Source organism: Epargyreus clarus, unplaced genomic scaffold, assembly GCF_041222505.1.
Source record: "Epargyreus clarus isolate Ecla_fem2 unplaced genomic scaffold, WU_Ecla_fem_2.2 ptg000024l, whole genome shotgun sequence".
NCBI classification, from domain to species: Eukaryota; Metazoa; Arthropoda; class Insecta; order Lepidoptera; family Hesperiidae; genus Epargyreus; species Epargyreus clarus.
This window is the reverse complement of record NW_027332231.1, coordinates 10,652,264-10,674,711: the sequence shown is the minus strand read 5'-3', so window position 1 is coordinate 10,674,711 and position 22,448 is coordinate 10,652,264. Positions and strand designations below refer to the sequence as shown.

The 22,448-nt window shown below is 35.9% G+C and overlaps 3 protein-coding genes across 3 annotated transcripts; 1 reads left to right on the top strand and 2 right to left on the bottom strand.

The window, feature by feature from the left end:
* Positions 1–1,784: 1,784 nt before the first annotated feature.
* Positions 1,785–4,909, top strand: LOC140752390 (uncharacterized). Its single transcript, XM_073086662.1, has 5 exons — positions 1,785–1,925; positions 2,600–2,709; positions 3,294–3,439; positions 3,870–3,984; positions 4,753–4,909. Exons 1-5 carry the CDS (start codon positions 1,817–1,819, stop codon positions 4,885–4,887), a joined length of 615 nt encoding a protein of 204 aa, XP_072942763.1. The 5' UTR covers positions 1,785–1,816; the 3' UTR covers positions 4,888–4,909.
* A 367-nt stretch (positions 4,910–5,276) lies between these two features.
* Positions 5,277–13,657, bottom strand: snky (ubiquitin protein ligase sneaky). The gene is made up of 11 exons (XM_073086899.1): positions 11,230–13,657; positions 10,742–10,861; positions 10,257–10,428; positions 9,800–9,940; positions 9,150–9,396; positions 8,861–8,986; positions 7,956–8,207; positions 7,022–7,234; positions 6,513–6,715; positions 5,936–6,192; positions 5,277–5,624 (listed from the first exon to the last, which is right to left on the bottom strand). Exons 1-11 carry the CDS (start codon positions 11,384–11,386, stop codon positions 5,455–5,457), a joined length of 2,058 nt encoding a protein of 685 aa, XP_072943000.1. The 5' UTR covers positions 11,387–13,657; the 3' UTR covers positions 5,277–5,454.
* Positions 13,658–14,081: 424 nt separating this feature from the next.
* Positions 14,082–22,011, bottom strand: Usp14 (ubiquitin specific protease 14). The gene is made up of 12 exons (XM_073086465.1): positions 21,854–22,011; positions 20,742–20,920; positions 20,175–20,282; positions 19,434–19,548; positions 18,767–18,879; positions 18,168–18,304; positions 17,449–17,605; positions 16,730–16,795; positions 16,255–16,437; positions 15,551–15,662; positions 15,128–15,307; positions 14,082–14,362 (listed from the first exon to the last, which is right to left on the bottom strand). Exons 1-12 carry the CDS (start codon positions 21,867–21,869, stop codon positions 14,232–14,234), a joined length of 1,497 nt encoding a protein of 498 aa, XP_072942566.1. The 5' UTR covers positions 21,870–22,011; the 3' UTR covers positions 14,082–14,231.
* Between the last annotated feature and the right edge of the window lie 437 nt (positions 22,012–22,448).

Below are 22,448 nucleotides of genomic sequence, written 5' to 3'. Positions count from 1 at the left end.
TTGATACATAGCTCAGACTGGTCATCAAATCCAAGAATTCAAAGTATGAGGATCTACACAATTCCGATCCGTTATTGTATCAAACATTCTGATCCGTTGTTCGGTAGTCGGCCGGCCTACGTGTCGAGTGTCGTCGGTGAGACGCAACACGGAAACTGCATAATATTAATACGATTAATTGAGATTTTAGGAAATTGTATCGAGCCATTCTATTTGTGCTATTTTAATGTTTAAAATAGACGCTTGTGTTGTGTTAGTCTTAGTGTATTGAATGTCTACATTCGTCTCCCCTTTGGGCGTCGGAATAGGGTTAAGGATTTTTTAATTATTCACACAAAAATTGCATTCAGTGTGTGCTTGATGTAGTGTATTAGTGTCACAATTTGCTTCTATTTATTAACGAGTTTTAGTGATTTCTGGATGATATAATATATTGGTAATTACGTAGTATTGGAAGGGGCGACGAATGCAGTAGTGATAGTGTATCACGATGTATGTAAGTTAAGTAGTATTTTTGTACACGAGCCTCGGGGTTAGAGCGTATTTTTGTCCGGTCGGCCGAAGCTCCCCGCGGGGCGACTTATGTGGAAACGAGCAGATCCCATCTTTCACGTATTCTTTTCATATATATTATTTATTGAATTCATTCATCGTCATTACAGTATTTTGTCCATTTTATAAACCCATCACAAGTATGATTTTTTTATTATATTAAATTATTATTTATTTAAATACAAATTATTTTATCGATCTCATATTTTGTATTATTTTGAAGCATAAAGAATATAACATCAATTTAGTTGCGACATACTAATATTTATATTATTATTTAAAATAATAATTATATTATTTATATTGAATTATTATTTTATATACCTTATTTTAAAATCATTTTCTCATCTTATATTTATTTATTCATCATCATGAATGGTTTTTGCTCGTTGCCGTATATAGTTGTGTTCAAATTGTATAACCGCTCTACCTCATGTTCGGTTTAATTATAATTGATTGTAATTGTAATATTAATATAAGACTGAAACGGAAGCGGTGGTATAATCACCGCTTTAGAAGTCTGTTGTCTACTAGATTAAGCAGAACACTTACCTTCTTTCCCCATTAACTATGCGTCCAAATTTTTAGTCACATTGCTTCGCTCCGCGTCAAGCGTCGAGCTGTAAATCTTCAGTTCAATATGTTTTTGTTGCACGACAGTCGACAACAGTCTTTTTCTTTTTATAAAATGTATCTTACGTTACACTCCTGTCATTAAGGAAAAAGACTGAATAATTTTAAAAATGTTCCTATATTTTAATTTAGAATAATTTACTGCTTACCATATTTCATTTACATTATTTTATCCTTTCGGTAAATCATACCTTGATTCTATAATCTTATCAATTGTGCATGACGCTATATATGTCATGGAATTTTTGAAATTTTTAATGGAATTTTGTATTAAAAATTAATCAAGTGATTGATAGAGATTGGTGTTTTATTTACAGACCTAGAATCCCTTAATCCCATTAGTTTTAAAATAGAATTACTATGCAGTTACATTTGTACATAAACTTACGATTTGAAACAAATGACCTCAATGTACCTAAGATAATATCAGAATTTTAGATCATAATATCTAAAATGAAAATTATTAAAATACAAAATACAACGTATAGTACACAAACATAGTCATGATTTCCCAGAATTAAAATTATTAGATAAGTATTGAATTGTTAGCCAAACTTACGTGAGAAAACTGCTTTGAAAACATTTTAAGAAATGTCACTGTCAAAAGCTAACGTGATTAAAAAGCTTTGGTATGGGGCACCACGTGAGCTCTTTATACTCCAGCTTAGGAAGATTCTTTGAATATCCAGTGAAGAGAAAGCCAATATGTTTTTACAGGCAAGAAGATTTTACAGCCACCGGTAAAATTTAAAACTTATTCCTCGACTTTTAAATTACCTAACGAACATAATAGTTGTTTATGCCGAATCCATGTAGGTACGAGTAGGTACATAACACATAAATGATGTAAATACATTCAAATACAATTACTAAATGATTCTCTAGTTTTAGCTATGTTAACATATAATACAAAAACTTAACTTTGTACTACCTACATGCATCCAATGATAAAATTAGTTTTTATGTATCATTGCTTAGACGCTGAACTTGCCTACAACAAATATATAATGTTACTAGCTGACCCGGTAAACGTCGGGTTGCCATATAAATAAAAATGTTAAGGGTAAACAACCCTTATCACTTAGGGGGATGAAAAATAGATGTTGGCCGATTCTCATAGATACCGGATAAGCACAAAAAAATTCATCAAAATCGGTCAAGCCGTTTCGGAGGAGTATGGCAACGAAAACTGTGACACGAGAATTTTATATATTAGATTCAAAAGGCAGCCTTATCGCTAAGGCAGCGATCTCTTACAGGCAACCTTTGGACATACGATACAAACATTATAATACAAATATGATAAAGACAAAAAACCGAGACTATTCCATAAAATATATAAAACACAAAATAATATACTAAAGTAGGTACGTTAAAAAAATGTGCTATTATTTTTGCAAATAATATTTTATAGGCGAGCCAATGAAACAAGTGTCTGAAAAACAGAAAGCACCCATGACGGACTATGATAAGTTAGTGGAGCTCTTTTACAAGAGGTTGGCTGAACAGCGACAATATAATCAGGTATTTGTAGGTGATAGAATTACTCGTTATGAGTAGCTAAAATATTACTTGTCTCATACATCCATCATTACCTTTTCTTATTGCTTTGGTTTATAACAACAGGAATGTTTACCGTAAAACATGTTATTCAATTTCGGTGACTATATTTAGGTACTTCTTTCTGTATTGTTTATTTCTGGCATATAATATATGGTGAGTCAAAAATCATTATGAAGCGTTAGGTAAACTTAGGTACCTACCTACAATAAAATTCTCAACGGCTGAACGCGTTTGTGGTCAAACTCTAGTAATAGGTTAGGTAAGTAGTTTTCTATCATGTTTAGGACCTTTATCAGATATTTTACAAGTAGAACCATATTATGTGGTTGAACTCTTATATTTCTGCTTAATAAGAGCAGTTTCACGCTCTACTATAATAATACTACGTCACATGCTTCTGCTTAGCTAAGATTTTTCATTGCAACCTTAGATGAGTAAAATACACTCAAGTTTTTTTTTTTTTTAACTCATCTAAGATTGCAACACAATACACCGCAAGGATTTAATTAGTTTTATGAAACAGTTAACTATTTTTGTTTGAATAGGAAATGAAAGAGCAAGATCGTCGTTGGAGCATGCAGAAGGTTGTGGAAAAGTTTCCAGGCTGGAACGAGGTGACCATCGCGAACCTCCACAGCCTGTTTCTGCTATTCGACAACCAGTCTAATGGGATGCTCGGATTCGATGATTTGTTAGTTCATTTTATAAACGTTATCTCTCCTTCATTTACCTACACTCAATCTTAAATATGTAACAAGGTTTAAAAATTAGAATATATCTTAGGTTTGCTAAAGGAGATATAATTTTCAGAGACATTCCAGTTTAATCTTCAGGAGTAGCGGCGCATCTCTCGGTGAGAGATCTCGGCCTTACGAAATAATCTAAATCTTATCTGGGGTTGATAACAGATGTGCATGGGCGGCAGTAGCCACTTACCATCAGGTGGACCGCATGCTTGTCTGCTATTTCTATATAATTAAAAAGCTTGGAAATTAGAAAAGTCTCTTACCGTTCGACATAAGTATGCAACACGATATGAAAATGTCGCATTTTGGCGCAAAAAAAAATAAAGCATTATTCACAATTGAAATAAATGGACTTACTCTGTTGACATTGCTTAGTTGCGCAGTTTTGGAGAGTCTAGGCGACGAGACTTCAATGGAATTGAGGAAGGAAAAGTTTAATGAAGCTGACACTGATACTGATGGTTGGGTGACTTACGACGAATTTCTTTCGGTAGGTACCTTACATTTTATTTATAACGTAAGTAGGTAAGCCAGATTAGTTTTCCTTAAAAACAATTGTATTTTATCGTCGTGTTAATTATATAGATATTGATTGCATGAAAAATATTACGTATAATTTACGTTTATTTGAAGAAAAAGTTTTTTCAACTTTTAAGTCGAAGATATAAATGATACCACACAGGTATACTACATAAGTAGGTATTCTGAAATCTAGATTTTAGTATAATTATTTATTAACTTATAGTGCTCTACAGCTTCAGAAATACCTGCTCTCTAATTCTAATAAATTGAGTAGAGCGCATAATCCTTAGATACTAATATTATAAATCCGAAAGTAACTCTGTCTGTCTGTCTGTCTGGCTGTCTCTTCTTCATGCCTAAACCACTGAACCGCTTTTAATCAAATTTTATACAAAGATAGTCTGAGACCCGAGAAAGGACATAGGATAGTTTTTATCCCGGAAATCCCACGGGAACTAGGGATGGCGATCTAAGATCGATTAATCGGAGAATCGATCGTTTGGACCTAAAACATCGATTATTTTAATCGATATTAGTAAGGATTGAATCGTAAACTATGCATTTGATCAAATGATGATCTTTAGCAAAGTTGAAGGTACGAATTTTCAGTTTTAGGTATGTATGTTAGTATGTTATATTATTTTCTTTTAAACGCGGGCGAAGCCGCGGGCAAAAACTAGTATGTACATATATTCGTTGTATAAGTACCTATACCAAGTTCTTGTTCCATTTACAGCTGGTTTACACATTCAGTCCTCAAGAGAATGAGCAGCTGACTGGGCTTGCGCAACTGTGCAACGACGTGGCGGACAACATCCAGTTCGTCAGTAACCTCTCTGTCGGAGAACAATTAGAATATGGCTTGTTTTGAATAAAACTACTCTTTCAACTTTTGTAGTTTTCTTTATTTCTTGCCTAAAGCTAACATTCTCGCAGTCTGTAGTCATTTTTCCTAAACAACTAAGAAACATACTATTCGGCCAAAATAGGATAATCAATGTTTGTTATAATTTGCTTCTATTTTAATATTTTATATCAGAAAACTGCTACTCCACAATATCACAAAAGTGAAAATAGTTTTACTAATTATCTAGCCACTAATAGAACTTTACTGTACAACTAGCTCACTCCACAATATTGCAAACACGAAGGTACGCGGTCTACCAGTACACTACCGGACCAATACAGGATCATTTCAATAAGGAGGTTGTTCATCATCCACGTGCGCGTTTATGCCTAATAAAATACAAGATCCTTTCAATGACGAGGTGGTTCATCATCCACCTGCGCGCTTATGCCGAATAAAATACAGGATCCTTTCAATGACGAGGTGGTTCATCATCCACCTGCGGGCTTATGCTGAATTACATACAGGATCCTTTCAATAACGAGGTGGTTCATCATCCACCTGCGCATTTATGCCGGATGAAATACAATTTCAATAACGAGGTGGTTCATCATCAGTGATAGAGTCGACGTCGCTGAGCTGCGCCAGGCGCGGGTCGCAGGCGAGGCAGCGGCCGCCCGCCTCGCGCCAGCACTCCGCACAGTACACGAAAGGACACTTTGACGATGTGCATGAGTACCAACCCTCTAGATACGATGGACCTGGTTATAGACAAGCAAAATCAGTAAGAATGTAAATGTAAAGTACTTTTTAAGTTCATATGATTATTTCCCTCAATACACTGTTCTGAATTGTATATTGACTGAGCTTATTTATGTACAGCTGGAAAAGGGGTTTCTTCTCGCAAAAAAGGGCCTGAAACGTACTTCACTGCTGCACCATTGCGGATTGATGGAGGACTACTCAAAATTCTCAACACTAAATACCCAATAGGTACTAATCGAGATTTTCCGACAAAGATGATTGTACTAATTTGGTGAAGAATAAAAAATAAATAGTTAATATTAGTCACCATTCCTTGGTTCTGTATCCCCGCATATCATACACTGCATCCTTGCCATTGGCAGGATCGCCAGCCACCCAAGCACCTGAGGGTACCTTATCCTCAGACTTAGCAAATTTTCCCCAGAGAGATAATGAGCGCGAACCGTTCGCACCGCTTTTCTTCGTAAAGTCTTTTGCATTTTCAATCTCTTTTTCAATATATCATTGTAGAGATGCAATATGCGCTGCTTTTCACGGTTTGGATAGAAATAACTGCAGATAAGTCTGTGAAGTTTGTATTTGAAAATGTATTCTCATAAAACAGTGGTTCATTTAAGGAATTTTTTGCAAGCCAAAATTTTAGAAGTTTTATTTATTTTAGTAGCTTTTGTAAATTCAATGAGAATGTATTAACACAGTGCGAAGTTAATCCAATAAATAATTATTATTTACTCTTCAATTAAATGCTCAAAAAATTGATTACCTATAATAAATATAATAATAAATAGTCATATAATTTCTAAGGCAGCTGAAAACCTATATATCTACTAATAAAAATCGATGTATGTTCAAATTGATATTAATTTAACATACAATATACTAACCTTCGCAATCGCAGCGTATAAGGGTTAAGATACAGCAAGAGCAGTATCCACAAATATCCACCGTAAATCTTGAAGTAGTAGATAGTGGGCATCGCGCGAGGTCTCGGCAGGCACACATTGGTGACCCGCTTGATCATCCTGGGGTTCCTTAAGCCATCGAGCACTTTGCGGACCATGTCGGCTAATGAGCCTGTCCCTTCAACCTGCGTTATGTAGGATTTATTGTGCGATCTACTACAGAATTGTTATTTGAGATGGAATTTACTTATTACATGTACTCACGGGTAAATGTACATGACGAGCGTAAGATAGAAAATAGTTTGTAAAGTACGTGGTGTTGATAAAAAACAGAAGAAGAATATTCGTCGAACAAAAAAAGAAATAAAAAGCGGCACGGCCGTAGTTAAGATTTTGTGATAATGTAGGAACGTATTTCTTTTTCGTGCGTGCGTTTTCTTTACCTGCTTATAATAATTTAATCATATTTATTAAACTTTTAATTAAATAACCTCGATTTTCAAATCACCCATCTCTTGTTGGGATTCCTGCCCAGCATGTTGTCTGACAACGTCCAGAGCCTCAAAGAACAGGCGGTCGAGCATCACAAAGGTGGTGGCCGTCACCACTTCTAGCATCACTTTGAGCATTTGCGTCAACAAATTACTTCGCTCTGATGGTATGTATGACATCGAATGGACATCCACGTATTTGTTTCTTTCCATCTGGTTAATAATGTAATGTTATTTAGTCATGAGGTACTTAATAGCTCCTCTTTGACTAAAGTTAAGATAACTGTATTCCAAAAAATAAATAAATTAGAAGGTGGTAGAACCCTTTCGACTCTCGGTTCGACTCCGGCGGCACCACCGCCACGCCTACTTCTACCTAATGACAACAGTGTTAAGCGCTGCTGTATTCTGGTTTGAAGGGTGTGGTAAGGGAGACATACTTTTCCGAGGCGTTCCAGCATAGTCCTCAGGAGTAGCGGCGCATCTGTGGCCGACCTCAGGTGGGAATATCTAATCCTATCTGGGGTTGATTACAGATGTCCATGGACGGCAGTAGCCACTTACCATCAGGTGGACTGTATGCTCGTCTGCTACTCCAATATTATAAAAAAAAACGACCAAGATATGTGATGGTACACATTTTTAAACCGTGCTATTTTTACTGCTCCTGAACATATCATCAATCATTACAGTAGTTAAACCTTACAGTTTTGTGAGGACCAAGAAAAAACAACCACTTCCAAGAAAGCTATAGGTACGTACCTATACAGTAATGTTTGGTTTGTTTGGTTGGTTTTTACGTAGGATTTTTACGGAAAATGATTACCGGATTCAAATAACCCTACTTATAAATACCAGGTAAACATATTCGAGACATGAATGAATAATAAATCGACTAAAGATAAAAAACTGAACAACAACCGATTACTCATACCTTTTTCAAAGGGAGCAACGAATTCTTATCTCTCTTCTTTCTTTTCAAATCTATTCTTTTAAATCGACTGGTAACGTAAACGTTATCAAATTCTATGTTAGTGAGATACAAATCGTGGTAATTCTGCGCAGCGAAAACTATACGAAAGAAAATCAAAGCCAGGCAAATGTTGACTACAGTGATGACGGATTGCATTATCATGTTCTTCTCTTTAAACGCATGCATCACTAGTTTCCCAGTTTCTTTTGCATCCTAAAATATAATGAAGATGTAGGTAGAATTTAGTTATAGATAGATATTGTGTATGAAGGCCCTTTTATTAGAGAACAATTAGTAGGCAGATGAATTTGGAGATGTTAGATACGTTGCACCAATTTCTATCTAATAACAGTATTAAATGCTGCTGTGTTCTAATTTATCTGCCGTATATAGAGTTGGTTACAGATGACCATTGACAGCAGTATCCATCTGGTGAGCTGAATGCTTGTTATCCTAAAGAATTATACATAAGTCACATGCTATGTATAATCCTTAAGGATTTGTATGCCAATGTATGAAAAAAAATGTATTTTCTTCAAAATTTTCCTTTTCCTTTAATTTGTCCCATAACATTACTTCCCAGAATTTGATCCTTATAATAATATAGAGGATGTATTTTTATCAAAATGAACTCGTTCGATTCCCGGTCAGGGATAAAGATATATAAAAAATATAATGACGCAGTTTTAGTATTTAACAAAATCGGCCTCGTAACTACTTTCAGCATTTTTCGCTAATCCTTACAGCTTCGGATTTGGCCCTGAAGGCCCGTTTGAAAAATTCACCTGTATATATCTAAAAAATGTGTCAGTCACGTATATGACGTAGAATTACTCCTACAGTTGGTAATAGCCTACCTAACTTACTTGATTATCATACAAGTCTTGCACATAAGATATTTTGTTTTGCATTTTTATACAATTAGGGTTTCTAGTAAACTCATTTTTTATTCTTTTAAGAAACGCGTAACCTTCTCCTAGTCCTGGATCAACCTGTAAATTATCAAGAGTTACTTTATCATCGGAAAATTATGTATAGCATTTTTTTAGAACAATATTGAGATCAATATTCGAAAGCCACTTTTACGTGTGGTAGATAGTATATAATAGCTAAATTAAGAGTCTATTTTGTACACTATAGCCTTAGAATACATACCTGTCTTAAACTATTACACGTGAAGTTATCTTCCAGATATGATAAGTTGCAAACATATGGAAGTCTCAGGGGTTGACAGAATGCCGCAGGATCTTCGCTACGGACATAACAGCATACATTGTAAAGCAAGGTACACGCCTTCAAGCAATTGTACACGCCTTGTGACATTTGGTGTTCACAGCGATATTCGGTTTTCTTCAAGTATTTATTTTGATGCAGTAGTTCCTTTTTGTCACTTGTTCTTGAGCTACAAATAAGTATATGGCTGGTGTTAGGAAACGCTATTTACGCGAATTACGGTAGTCATACGGTTCCTGCGGCACCACAGCTTCAACTACTTACTATTTATATAGGCAATCGACGATTTAGTTAATTTTCGGATTATGAGCAGCTGTCGCAGTTACTTTTGGACTTTAAATGCAGCCACTCAATGCGGGAAACGTAATCCAATTGCTAAAACGGGTACTAATAGAAGTAAGTAGGTATGTAAATGTTAGTTCTAGCTTCCTACCACAAAAACATCCGGTACACATACATATTTTAGAAGCACATAATATCATGGTACATGTTGATCACGGATTGTTATGGGGAAATTGGAACAGTTTTATGTTATTAAATCAAAAATGCTTACCTAAGCCTTAAATGCTTACCTATATTTTTTATCAATAACATTAGAGCGATACGAGTTCCCGAGCATAGCATCAATGTGATCATTCTCTATTCTAATCTTTTCTTGCTCTGTAAAATCTTCGATTTCGTGTTGAATCGGACCCGTTACTTTCTGAATAGACCTTTGTAAATGCAAAACATAACGAAACTTTAAATTACATATTAATATGCGTCCATTTAAGATATTCTATTTTCTAGAATACACATTTGCAGATTTCTTCAAAAACAAACTTTACGACAAAATAAAAGACATTAATCATTTTCTCAAATATCTTACTAAAGCTGCGATACATTCCTTTTATCACATTGATGATGGCAAATGATTCGATAATGGCAAACTTTGTTTTGAATTGAATATATTTGGTGCATGGACTATGGATCGATAGAGCCTACGTCTGTCACAAGACCTCTACGCCGTTTAAGGGTTTTCATACAAACCTGAAGGTATCTTTAAGCTCAGCGATTTCAGACTTCAACCCAAATAAAGCTATCTTCAACGGGCCAGCTACCATGGAATATTTCGTCTTTGTGAGATTATACGACAGTTCAGCACTGCAAGCAAAAACTCGGACAACTTCCTTAGCGTTTAATCCCATGTTTGTTACAGGACCTACACAAAGATTAAGTGTACTCAAAAAACAAGAACGTATACTATTTATAAATAACGAACATTATTTTACCAACTAGGTATTCTCGCCATGTACGTCCATCATAAAGAAAATGACAATTTATTTTGAATACCCGCAGGGCGCAACCATCAACATATCGGTCGAAGACGCAGAGTATTCTGGATTTGATCCGCGATCAAAAAATGTAAATAAAATTGGCGTTTGAAAAATGTAGTAATGTGCTTCTTTGCGTTAATGTGTAACTCTTCTGGTATACCGGCTCTTAAAAAGAATTTTAATAAGAATACAGACTACCAGCAATAACGTAAATAAGAACGACGGCTTTTAGCACGCCTCGGCCAGGCTTTCCGCAATACATGGGCAACAGTAGCAGCGATGTACATCTCAACTGTATCGATATGACGTTACCAATACCTAAAATGAAAGTACGAATAAAACAACGATTTAATATGTAATTATTATCTGAGATTTTTATTTATGATTTGGTCAAGTATCTTTAGATCACTCGATGTGCCTTTTGTTCACTATATTTTCTTTTCTACTACTTATACTGTTAAATCAATTATAGTTACTATTTTATAAACAAATACCATTTCATAGGTACAGGCCCCTACGTCAGTAAGATAATATATCTATGGTACAGGCCCATTGAAGCAACGTGTTATATACTTTCCTTATATCTGTTGGCAGAAATTCAAGCTCAGCAGTGCGACCTAAAATGACTTGTACATAGAGAGATCAGTTTAAAAAATCTTTAAGAGTCGAGCTCCAAAATTACTTACCTAAAAGAAGACTTAGAACCAACCAACCATAGAACCTCATATGATAGGGAAACGGTATGTCTCTCAATAAATATATGTAATACAAATGTCCTAAAGCAAACCCTGCTGCGAAAGCTAATACGCTCTTCAGCCATCGACACTTGTACTCCAAAAACATCTCGTATACTTTATCTTAGAAATATTAGCATAGATTTCAGGAGCATTTGTTGATTAGTGATAATAAGCGTTATTATTTATTTGAGAATATAATGTTCACAGCTCGTTTTGTATATAATATGTATGTATGTATACAATAACATTATATATTCACATCTACTCATCACATATACTACTTTGGGATCGTAATTAATTGACATAGGTGTAATCTATGGATATCGTCATTAGATAGATATAGATAAATAATATTTATTACACGTCAAAGGTTATAGATAAAATCGAGTCGATTCTCTTTTAATTACAAACGGCGACTTTAACGTACTCAAGGCCTCGATCTCACTGAGCGTTTTCCACCACAACGCATAGTATATGGAAATGTATGTAGACGTTACTTCTTATTTTCATAGAGGGATTAATTTCCGTGTTCTGTGATGTCATGTGTTATGTGTGCAAGTATGGGGGCTTCCTTAACCGCGAGGCGCGGTGGCTACTAATCGAACAAACCAGAGGTGTTGCTTTATTCAACAGTTTGTATTGTTTTGAATGCGCCATATGCCTGTTATTATAAGTCAATTAATCTAATGTTATTCCTCCCAAAGCTTGACAAATTTTCAAATCTTCGGTAGGCAAATGAAACCGCTCCGTGAGTTCAATGCACTTCCAGGAGGAAAAATATATCATGTACTAGAGGGCCTTTACATTAGTGAATTATAATAGTGAATATTTAATACCCGAACTTTCCCGGTATAGACCAAAACAGCTGGTAAAACCACTATTTACATGGAGTGAATAACCTCTCTAGTTACAAGATTTACTAAGAACTACAATTAAAGCCCGCGATCAGTTTATCAAATTTATTTAATTTTATTAAGTAAATTGTTTAGTAAATTTAATTAGTCTTATAAAATTCAATACATTCTGTATAATGAACATACGACGATGAGAAATGCTAATTAAATCAAAGCGCCTAAGCGATCAACAGCAGCATTTTAAATGCCTTATTCACAATAAATTATGTTAAATCTCGCTCAACCAATAAATTATTAGATACTGTAACTTTTACAAAACTACAATGTAAGTCTACTAACAAGATTAAATATTTGATAAGACTAAATAACTTATTTTAAAGTATAAGCCTTCTTTTGTTATAAATAAAACCAATATACCATGTATTCTTTCTTATAAATGTTTCAATTCAATGTTTCGTTTCAATGTTCAGGATACACGTTCCTTTGAGAGGACGATAGACAATAGTATCGGCATTTTGCGACATTCAGAATTGGTAAAAGTAAACTCCCATTTCTTAAGTAATTTCATTGCTATGTTTATTATTTCTCATATACAAGAAATTTAATAAGTTGGCAAGTAACATCCCGCCAAATTTAAGTTTTATTTTTCAATAAAAAAACCTTTGTTGTTTAAAAGTTATTTTCGACGTTTAGCATGGTTTTTAATCTCTTTGGTAGAAATCACTTGGTTTTGACTTGAAAAAAACATTCAACCAAATTTTCAATTTTGCAGCAGTATTGAACGAAACTCCGCATAGGCGCTTACTTGTCTACAACAAGAATAAATATTTAACTGGGAGAACACAACGTCGTCGTTCAACTAATTTAAAACATACGAAAAAATATATAAAAAATGGCGGGAATTTAGCTGCCAACTTAATATAACGCTTCTTAACAGCAAGTTTGTATTATTTAAGTATTCCTTAAATGCATTCCTATATTTATAAAAAAGGGGGTTTACTTATTTTGCAAATAACAAATAAGTATACCTATGAGAGACCAATTTAAATTATCAACTTTATTTATAACATAATCACCAAGCGAGTCACAGTATCGAGCGAGACATTTCCGGGGTCATCTAACAAGTTAACTAAATAATATAATTATACAGCACGAACGGAAAATAGTACTTATGTTTAGAATAGCCTAGGAATGAGACTTATAGCCGCCCATCAGTTTGTGATTTGTGAGATTTTAAGAAAATAATATTACCGAAACCACTTGTGGTATATTTGTAACAGGAGTGTTAATGAGAGATTCTGTTCTGTAAGTAAGTTGGAACAATTCATCTACTTTTCCTCACGCCAGTCACTAGAACTATGCACAAACGTACGAAATTATGGATACCATAGTTGATATTAGGAAACGAAGGTCCATAAATATCAATAGGTGAAATCGCGCAATCATGCGATATTATCGATAATTCAATACTTTTAACACATTTAATGATAATATCTCAATGGTAATGGTTCAATATCGATAAAAAAGATTTTTGTACGGCGTTGCGAAATAATGGATTAAAAGCAGTATTGAAATAGTATGACACAGATGCCGTACAAAATCAAATGACCAAATTTACCCCGGTAATTGTCGGAAAATAAAAAAGAATTCCGACTTTGTGGCGCACTATTTTTGTACGGTACTGTGCGTTTTCTTATTATTTTTAATGGATCTATCGGTGGTCAGAATGTCGTACAAAAATATGTGACCAAAATGTACTCACTCAACCTGTACTTTCGAATTCTCATCTGCACTCAGTTGGACAGCTTACAAGTGACGGCATAGTGCTGAATCTTATTATTTTATGCTCTTATATCGTTCTAGATAAGTCACCTGGTGGTTCAAATGACCCATAATTTTTTCAACATGGGCCTGTAGTCTAGTACACATTCGTAACATTCGTACATTGTTCGTAATACATTAGTGGCGCCACTAGTCCCGATAAATTCCTGCTCACAGACTCCTTAAACTCCTTCATATCAATGTGCGTTTAGTTCGGCAGCGGGTACATTCTCATTCCTAGACTGAACAAGCGTTTCAGCCTTGTTGAAGTGTGAACTAAGCGAGCGCAGTGGGCGGGTTCCCGGCGGGTTCCGGTGCGTCTGTCACCATTGGCTCTTCCTCCTCCTCCTCGGGGATCTCCAGGATCTTGGGGCCGTACAGCAGGAGGTACGCGCAGTGCCAGTCACCTGTAATATATTATTATTATTTTATTTCCAGACCATCTTTACGAGACATACTTTATAAATAAAAGACAGTGCAGACACCCAACGGACGAAAGGTACTTGTTGCCTGTACGCACCACTCCACTGCTACTGGGTACATATCTACTATAATCCGCACCAAACTTCTAGTCCGCTCTTAAGTTATTGTGCGCAAATGTACTCAGAGAGCCAATGCGGTCGAACATAACTACAAGCATATACTCCGTAGAAACATAAGGGCAAACTAATGCAGCTATGTACCAGTGGGCGAGAGCGGGCAGCGGACGGGTGCCGGGGGGTCCCGCGCTATTTTCGTCCCGTCAATATCTACAATTTGCTGTTGCGCCGTGACTCGTTTCTATATTTCGATCGGACTAGAAGTTTGGTGTGGTTTCTACCTTCTTAACAATCCTGCCTCATTCACCGCGTGTGTTGACGGTAACCATGCCAAAACACACGTACCTCCGCCGCTCAGCTTGAGCACCTCGTCCTCGGGCACGGGCGCGACGCTGTCGTCGCCGCGCAGTGCTGACGTCACTGCCGCCACAACACACGTACCTCCGCCGCTCAGCTTGAGCACCTCGTCCTCGGGCACGGGCGCGACGCTGTCGTCGCCGCGCAGTGCTGACGTCACTGCCGCCACAACACACGTACCTCCGCCGCTCAGCTTGAGCACCTCGTCCTCGGGCACGGGCGCGACGCTGTCGTCGCCGCGCAGTGCTGACGTCACTGCCGCCACAACACACGTACCTCCGCCGCTCAGCTTGAGCACCTCGTCCTCGGGCACGGGCGCGACGCTGTCGTCGTCGCAGCGCAGCCAGGAGTCGCCGCGCGCCACCCACGCCACATAGTGTCCGGATGACGACGAGCGGCCGCGGTGCGTCAGCACGGCTTGCAAGCGGTAGTAGCCACTGTTGTTGCTGCCCACGTCTAATCACACACAACGTAGCATTATTTTATTAATCAAATGATAACATTGTATCACGGCCACTTAGGGTCCTTATCCTAATGCAAGACGTAAACAAAGTTTACCTAAATATAACGTTTCACCAGCTTAAATAGGACGTGATAATTTTAGTATTTAGGTATTTAAAAGTAAAAGAAAAGCCACGATTTTTTTAAATGCTATTTGCAATTAATAAAATATAAATCAGAAAATACAGTTATACCAACCATTTTCAAACCAGTATGGCACAATCGTTTTTCTTCTGCTGTCTTTTTTACTATCACCATGGTTTTTGTTTTTCGAGTTGCCAGATGTCTCAATGGACGCATCTTCTAACTCCTGAAAAAATACATTACAATTATGTGCAAAAATTGGAAGCTTTCTGCACTCACACTGAAACTCCCTGTGTCGTGGGTGACATGGACACACACGAATATACAAACAAAAATTGCAAACTGGAAATAAATGTTATGGATTTTTATATATATTTCAACTCTACAGCATTAGGTCATTTGCACGCTTGTTTGCAACTTCTATATTATATAAAAAAGAAAAAAATACATGTTACATATTAAGTCTCCAGGCAACCGAATTGTTGATTGACAATATAAAAATATGGATATAATCGAATAAAGTATAATTTTACATTACTTAATATTTTATTTGATAATATATGTGCATAGATAAATAAATAAATATATTTCTATTGTAGGCCGACATCATACTGGTATGTAGTGTTACGTATTTAGATGTACAATGCATAGTTATAGGACACATTGAATGTGTTGTTAGAATAACACATTAGTGATCTTACAACCCCTGTTAAGTGAATAGGTGCGTATAATTTACACCTCCCACGTCATCCCATGGCGACCCTGCCAGGACACGTTACTATACTATACGTTACTATACGTTACTATGCACAAAATACCTTAAACTTCGTCCTCATGGGCGTGAGTCGCTCTTGCAGCTCAGGCGAGCACAACTCGTACACGTCCAGCTCGAGCGGGAACTTCACGTCCTTCAGTATCTTGGCGTTGATCGACTCCTTCTCCTTGTAGTAGAAACGAACGAACTGGACCGTTAGGTAGGCTGGCAGACGACTGATTTTGCTCTGCGGATAAGAGATAATTTATTTATTTTTATATAATATAGGAGTAGCAGACGAGCATGCAGTCCGCCTGATGATAAGTAGCTATTGCCTATGGACCTCTGTAATTATCTCCAGATAGGATAGATATTCCTAACTGAGGTCAGCCACAGATGTGCCGCTATCCCTGAGGACTGAGCTGGAATGCCTCGGATAAGTATGATGTCTGTGTAAGATGTATACATAATGCAAGTCTGTATTTCATAGCAAAAGGCGCTATTTTTAGATTGTTTTACAAGTTGGCTTTAATACTTACTGTTTTAGTGTACACCGCATCCCTTCCCAATGTTTCAGACATTTTTGTAATTTGTTCAGCCATTTTCTGCAAATAAACAATTTCAATTATCATTATCTTGTTATCAGTTATTCAAAATAAGGTTTATATTTATTTACTTACTTACATAAAATAGCATGACATGCACAACCTGTGTTATGACTTGTGAAGATCTGTACCTATCTACAGAGTTAAACAATGTCAGGGGCGGTCTGGAGTTGATTGAGTTACCATGTATGTTAATTGCCCTTTGATGCATAATGTAGCATCCCAATTTTGATTCTAAACCCAATAAATCCTTTGGTGCCGGTTATCATTGATAGCAATCATTAAACATTGTTAGAAGAGGCCTTACATAAATTTATGTAGCCTGTACATATATATATTTTTTTATAATATAGGAGTAGCAGACAAGCATACAGTCCACCTGATGGTAAGTGGCTACTGCCGCCCGTGAACATCTGTAATCAACCCCAGATAGGATTAGATATTCCTACCTGAGGTCGGCCACAGATGCGCCGCTACCCCTGAGGACTAAGCTGGAACGTGTCGGAAAAGTCTGTCTCCCTTACCACACCCTTCAAACCGGAACACAGCAGCGCCTAACACTGCTGTTATGAGGCAGAAATAGGTGTGGCGGTGGTGCCGCCGGAGTCGAACCACAAAGGGTTCTACCACCTTCTAAATGAACATAATCTCACCGATCGCAAGCCCGACTGCAGATACTTGACGTCCTGCGAGATGAAGCAGGAGAGCTGCAGGAAGGTCTCACTCGTGCGCGTGGGCGGCTCGTCCGCCTCGCTACAAACCAACTCAACGTCCAGAGTGCCGCCAAAGTACTGCTCGATTAGGGATTTGCTGGAACATAAATTGGATATTAAAGAAAAGCGTATATTAGACATTTATTGTTTAGGAATTGAGTGAATACAACTTGTAAAGGACAGCTGCACTAATATGTATGTAGAAACTGCTTACGAATAATAACACCTAATATTTTGATTTGCAATGAAAATACTTTTTTTTAACAATATTAAACTAACATATGAGTATGCAGTTTACCAGAAGGTAAGTGGCCACTGCAGCCCATGAACATCTATAATCAACCCACGATAAGATTAGATTCTAAACTGACGTTCGCTACAGTTGACCCCTGAAGACTCTGGAATGCCTCGGAAAAGTTTGCTCTTACCACACTCATGAAAGTGGAATATACTAGCACTTAACACTGCTGTTTTTAGGCACAAATAGGTATTGCAGTGGAATCTCTAGAATCACCCATGATTCGACCACCTAAACACTGCGGTAAACGGACAAGAATCGTGGAGAAAACAGCCGAGTAGGCTATTTACTAGTATTTACACACTTTTACTTGCGTCTATTCGTCATTGCTCGGCGAGTGTTATTACATAACTAAGCTTACCTATCAGGCGCGGGCGCGATGGGCAGTCGCATACGCAAAGCACGCACGATCTCGGTCCAGCACTCCGAAGCGTCTTGTTGCGCCAGTTGACCCCCCGCACCGCGTTCGGCCAAGCGGGGCGCGGCCGCGTGCAACGCCTGTAATAGAGATGTATAATATTTATATTTGGTCCGATTTCAGGGATCATAACATCAACCGAATGACGTTCACCAAATATTCAAAAGATTGAATCAGAAAATAAAGGAGTTTTCTTTAAACATTTTTATATTTTTAACATGTAAATAATTATGTTTTTTCGAAAGAATTATTACTAATGTTATAGATAACAATTTATTAAATTAGCTAGAAAACGCTTCGGATTCGGATTTCTTACTTTCACACAAAGTTAAATTAGAAATGCAAGTAGCCAATAATACCCACAACTTTTATGCTACTTGTTTTTCGATAAAAACATTGTAATTTTAACAAAAGTACCATCATGACAGGTACACTCGCAATCCAATCATAAAAACAAACATATGGCCAAACATCCTCGACATACTCCTCCTCCTAGAATCTCATTAAAATCATTCACTCATTCACATCGTCCCATCACTAACCTGCAGCAGTCGTGCCGCGGCGGCCGCGCACGCGCCCGCGCCGCCGCCCTCCAGCGCGCGCATCGTCTCGCTCAGCGCCGCCGTTAACCCACCCGCCGTACCGCCGCCAGACGCTGATAGACAAATAATATAAGATACTCACACGCATTTAAAACACAATTGGATATTAAATAGTTGTCTCACGCAGATTTAGACATAGTTACAGAACAAATCAATATCTCCAACGTGAATAGGATTTAAGTGCTTCTATTCAATATTATATGAATTTTATGGGTTCTATTAATGTTAATCTTTTGTTGTTATAAAATATTCTTATTTCAAAATTCAATATATTTAACTTTGATGACAAAATGGCTTTTGTTTACTAAACTTGAGATAAATTTTAAATCTATGTCGGACTCTTTATACATAAGTGAAAAACAAAATTGATCTTATAAAATAACGTTCCCAATTATTATTTCCGTATTTACGTTTGTTTCTGTTTGGTTTTATTTTGTCTATAATGAAACTAATCAAAATTTTACTCAAACATAAGACAAAAAAAAGCATTTATTTCATAACATTATCAAAGGAGGAAATAGAGTACCATGTAATACAAACACTTTGTAATTAACCAAAGTTAACATACATAATTAAACATGCATACAGATAAGCATACATTACTTACATGCATCATAATTGAGAAGTGCATTTCTGAGTTCTGGTACAGTCTTTAGGCATTGCACTGTGGCATTCATGTAGCAGGTGTTGCCTAAATTGATCAGACCTTCCGGGAGATCCAACTGTAAAAAATAAAATTATATACTTAAATCAATATTAATCAATAGTATTCTGAACTCCTAAACCCTCTACACTCCCTCCCCTAATATAGGTTCATAAGTACTTTTTTATATTACTATGTTTCCCTTGTATGGTAAGGCAAAGGAAAACACAGCAGCTTTTAACACTGCTGTGATTAGGCAGAAATAGGTGGTGCTATAACATATCACAAGATTGCAGACTGTTATTATACGACTTGGCATATTTAGCTATTATATTGCAATGTATATTTCATATTAAGTAGATACATCTGACATTATAAAAATTTGGGAAGCTGCCAACACAATGACTTGTCTTTTGTTGTATAAAGATGTACACAATCATTCAATTCCATATTTCAACACTTTTTGTTTTAATAATTTTGGTACCAATACCCTTTAGTCATATTTTTTTTCTACCAATGTTTGAAATTGTATTATACAATTAAAATAAAGAAAAATTTGTTCAAACTTATTATTGCTAATGGATATAAGTTGCCATCTAATTAAAATTACAATTATCCCATGATAATTTTGTTAAAGTACTTCATTGCACATATATAAAATATAGGCTTAAAAAGCTTATAACATCTATTTCAATCTCTACTTACAGCAGTAGCCAGTTCTGCCTCATTCATGTCTTCCACAAATCTCGTCTGCTCTACGGGAGCTGCTGGCACGTCCTCCTCTTTACTTCCCATTACTAGCACCAGAGCATTCTGGAAAATTGTTTTTTTTATTTCGGAAACAACAATACACAGTGAATCAGCTTAAATAACACACAATATATTTGAAACTAACAGATTTTTTTTATAAATAATCACAAAACTAATTCAAATTCAGTGTTAAGCTCTGCCTAATCAAAGCTGAATGTCTATTATATGTACTGTAATGTAAAAAACAATTTACTTTCACAATAATGTAGTGATATGGTTATTATCTGTGGGTTTGCCACAGATAATTCAAGCTGACCTCAGGTAGGATTCTAATCTTATCTGAGGTTGACTACAGATGCCCATGGCCACTTACCACCAGATTTAATGCATGCTTGTTTGCTACTTCAATAATTAATTAAATGTTTAAACATTTGCATAAGTCTTACTTATGTCTTACAATGGTACAATATAAATAATAGTATAAAGAAGTAAAAAGAGCAAAAGTACTGTTATTAAACTTACATTGGTCAATTTGAAGTTGGCCCAGCTATCATCACGCAGGGTGACCCCCTTGCACACGACCTTCTGCCTCTCCGGCTGCACACCCGTCAAGGCAAAGATCTGTGCCTTGAACAGCACAGGCTCGTCGTCCGTGTTCACCTCCACATCTGGATACATCTCCTTGCCCCATTTAACTTTAACTGAAAAAATATTTTAATTACTCACTTGTAGCTTTGTTTTTATCTAAATTACTCTCTGTATTGTCATATGAGTTTGTCAACAATTTTTTTCTTTACTAGTTCATCATAATATTTTGTTGTTTCAATTAAAAAATCCTTAAATTTTCTTTATAGATTGTGGTTGTATTTTAACAATATTTTTCATAATAAATTGCCTCACCTTTACGTAAAAAAATGTTAACATAATAATAAATAACATAAAAAACATGCACATGCAAAAAAGTTTTGCAAATATTTAACTTATTTATGTAAAGACTTTACAGGTACATTTAATTGTTTGGTTTAAACTGGCTAATATACTCTCAGTATAAAAAATTAAGTATGTAAACAAATAAGAGAGAAACCTGATTTGAATATGATTATATGCTACACAATTAACCATAATATTAACATACACAACATCTATTTCAGAAAAATACATCAATGGAAGCCATTTTCCTAAAATTTGCAAATTACCGAAAACAATAAAATCATACGAATCATATGAATGTATAACCAATAACGAAATAAGTGGGTGAAATAAAATTAACAGCAATGCTTCATTTTTCAAATTCGAAGCTATAAATAGAGCAGGTTACTGTTACTGTAAAATAAAAATAGACAAAAGTACTAGAAGTGGTAGCATCGCAAAAAAAGTACAAAAACAAGAATGCCGGCTATGGCGACCGACTCATCCTTGACATATTTTTTAGACGATGTCTCGCAGTAAAATACAACACTTACAAACCTAGAACTCATTAAAATATTCATCCATTTACATGTTTTAGGGGTTTAAACTAACAAAAACCAATATTAATACCAAAAATTTAAAGTAGGTTTTTGTTACTCATTTCTAACCTCAAAATGTGACGATGATTTAGCAGTTTCTAGGTTTCATAAATAACATAGACTTACCTGAAACCTTCGGCATTGTCAATACTTTATTTTAATAACAATAATAGAAAACAATAAGCGATTTCGATCACACAGGTTTTGAAACTCAAAAGTTACGAATCACTCTGCCCGTGTTGTTGAGTTGACAGACGTCAAGTCATGTCAGCTCCAATGACAGTTTATTTTGTTTTTAAATGCTTAACGTGTTCGGATAATAGTCAAGTTCTTAGTTTCCATAAAAATATTGTTTATTATGATTTTGCTAATTATCGTGAAGAAATCAAACATTTTAAAACAGATAAACCATATTATTTTATTTGATAATACGTCGAGAGTATTTTAATAAATATCTATTATTCTACGTGTAGAAAAATAAAAAAAAAATAACATAAGTACTTGGTACTTAATGCTTAATACCATCTTAAATCTTAATACCTTCTCCTTTTTTGATGTCGTTATAGAAATAGTAAAAGCACATCCTACTCTGAACATACCTGCGGGTCCGGCATCCTTAGTTTTCTTCATAGAGTATTATAATATACCTACATGTTAGTTTTCTTCCATTATAACAATCGGCGAGACATCGTGAGGCGGATTCTGATGTTTATAAGTTTTA

Bases quoted from the DNA above. Each gene is read 5' to 3' on its own strand.
- LOC140752390 (XM_073086662.1), top strand. From the start codon at position 1,817: ATGGGGCACCACGTGAGCTCTTTATACTCCAGCTTAGGAAGATTCTTT. The intron at 1,926-2,599 runs GTAAAATTTAAA...AATATTTTATAG, and splicing joins AGAAGATTTTACAGCCACCG to GCGAGCCAATGAAACAAGTG. The intron at 2,710-3,293 runs GTATTTGTAGGT...TTGTTTGAATAG, and splicing joins AACAGCGACAATATAATCAG to GAAATGAAAGAGCAAGATCG.
- snky (XM_073086899.1), bottom strand. From the start codon at position 11,386: ATGTTTTTGGAGTACAAGTGTCGATGGCTGAAGAGCGTATTAGCTTTC. The intron at 8,208-8,860 runs GTAAGTTAGGTA...ATTATATTTTAG, and splicing joins AAGACTTGTATGATAATCAA to GATGCAAAAGAAACTGGGAA. The intron at 5,625-5,935 runs GTGACTAATATT...GTCTATAACCAG, and splicing joins GGATACAGAACCAAGGAATG to GTCCATCGTATCTAGAGGGT.
- Usp14 (XM_073086465.1), bottom strand. The intron at 16,796-17,448 runs GTGAGATTATGT...GTTTATTTGCAG, and splicing joins TGCAGTCGGGCTTGCGATCG to AAAATGGCTGAACAAATTAC. The intron at 16,438-16,729 runs GTAAGTATTAAA...TCTTATCCGCAG, and splicing joins ATGCGGTGTACACTAAAACA to AGCAAAATCAGTCGTCTGCC.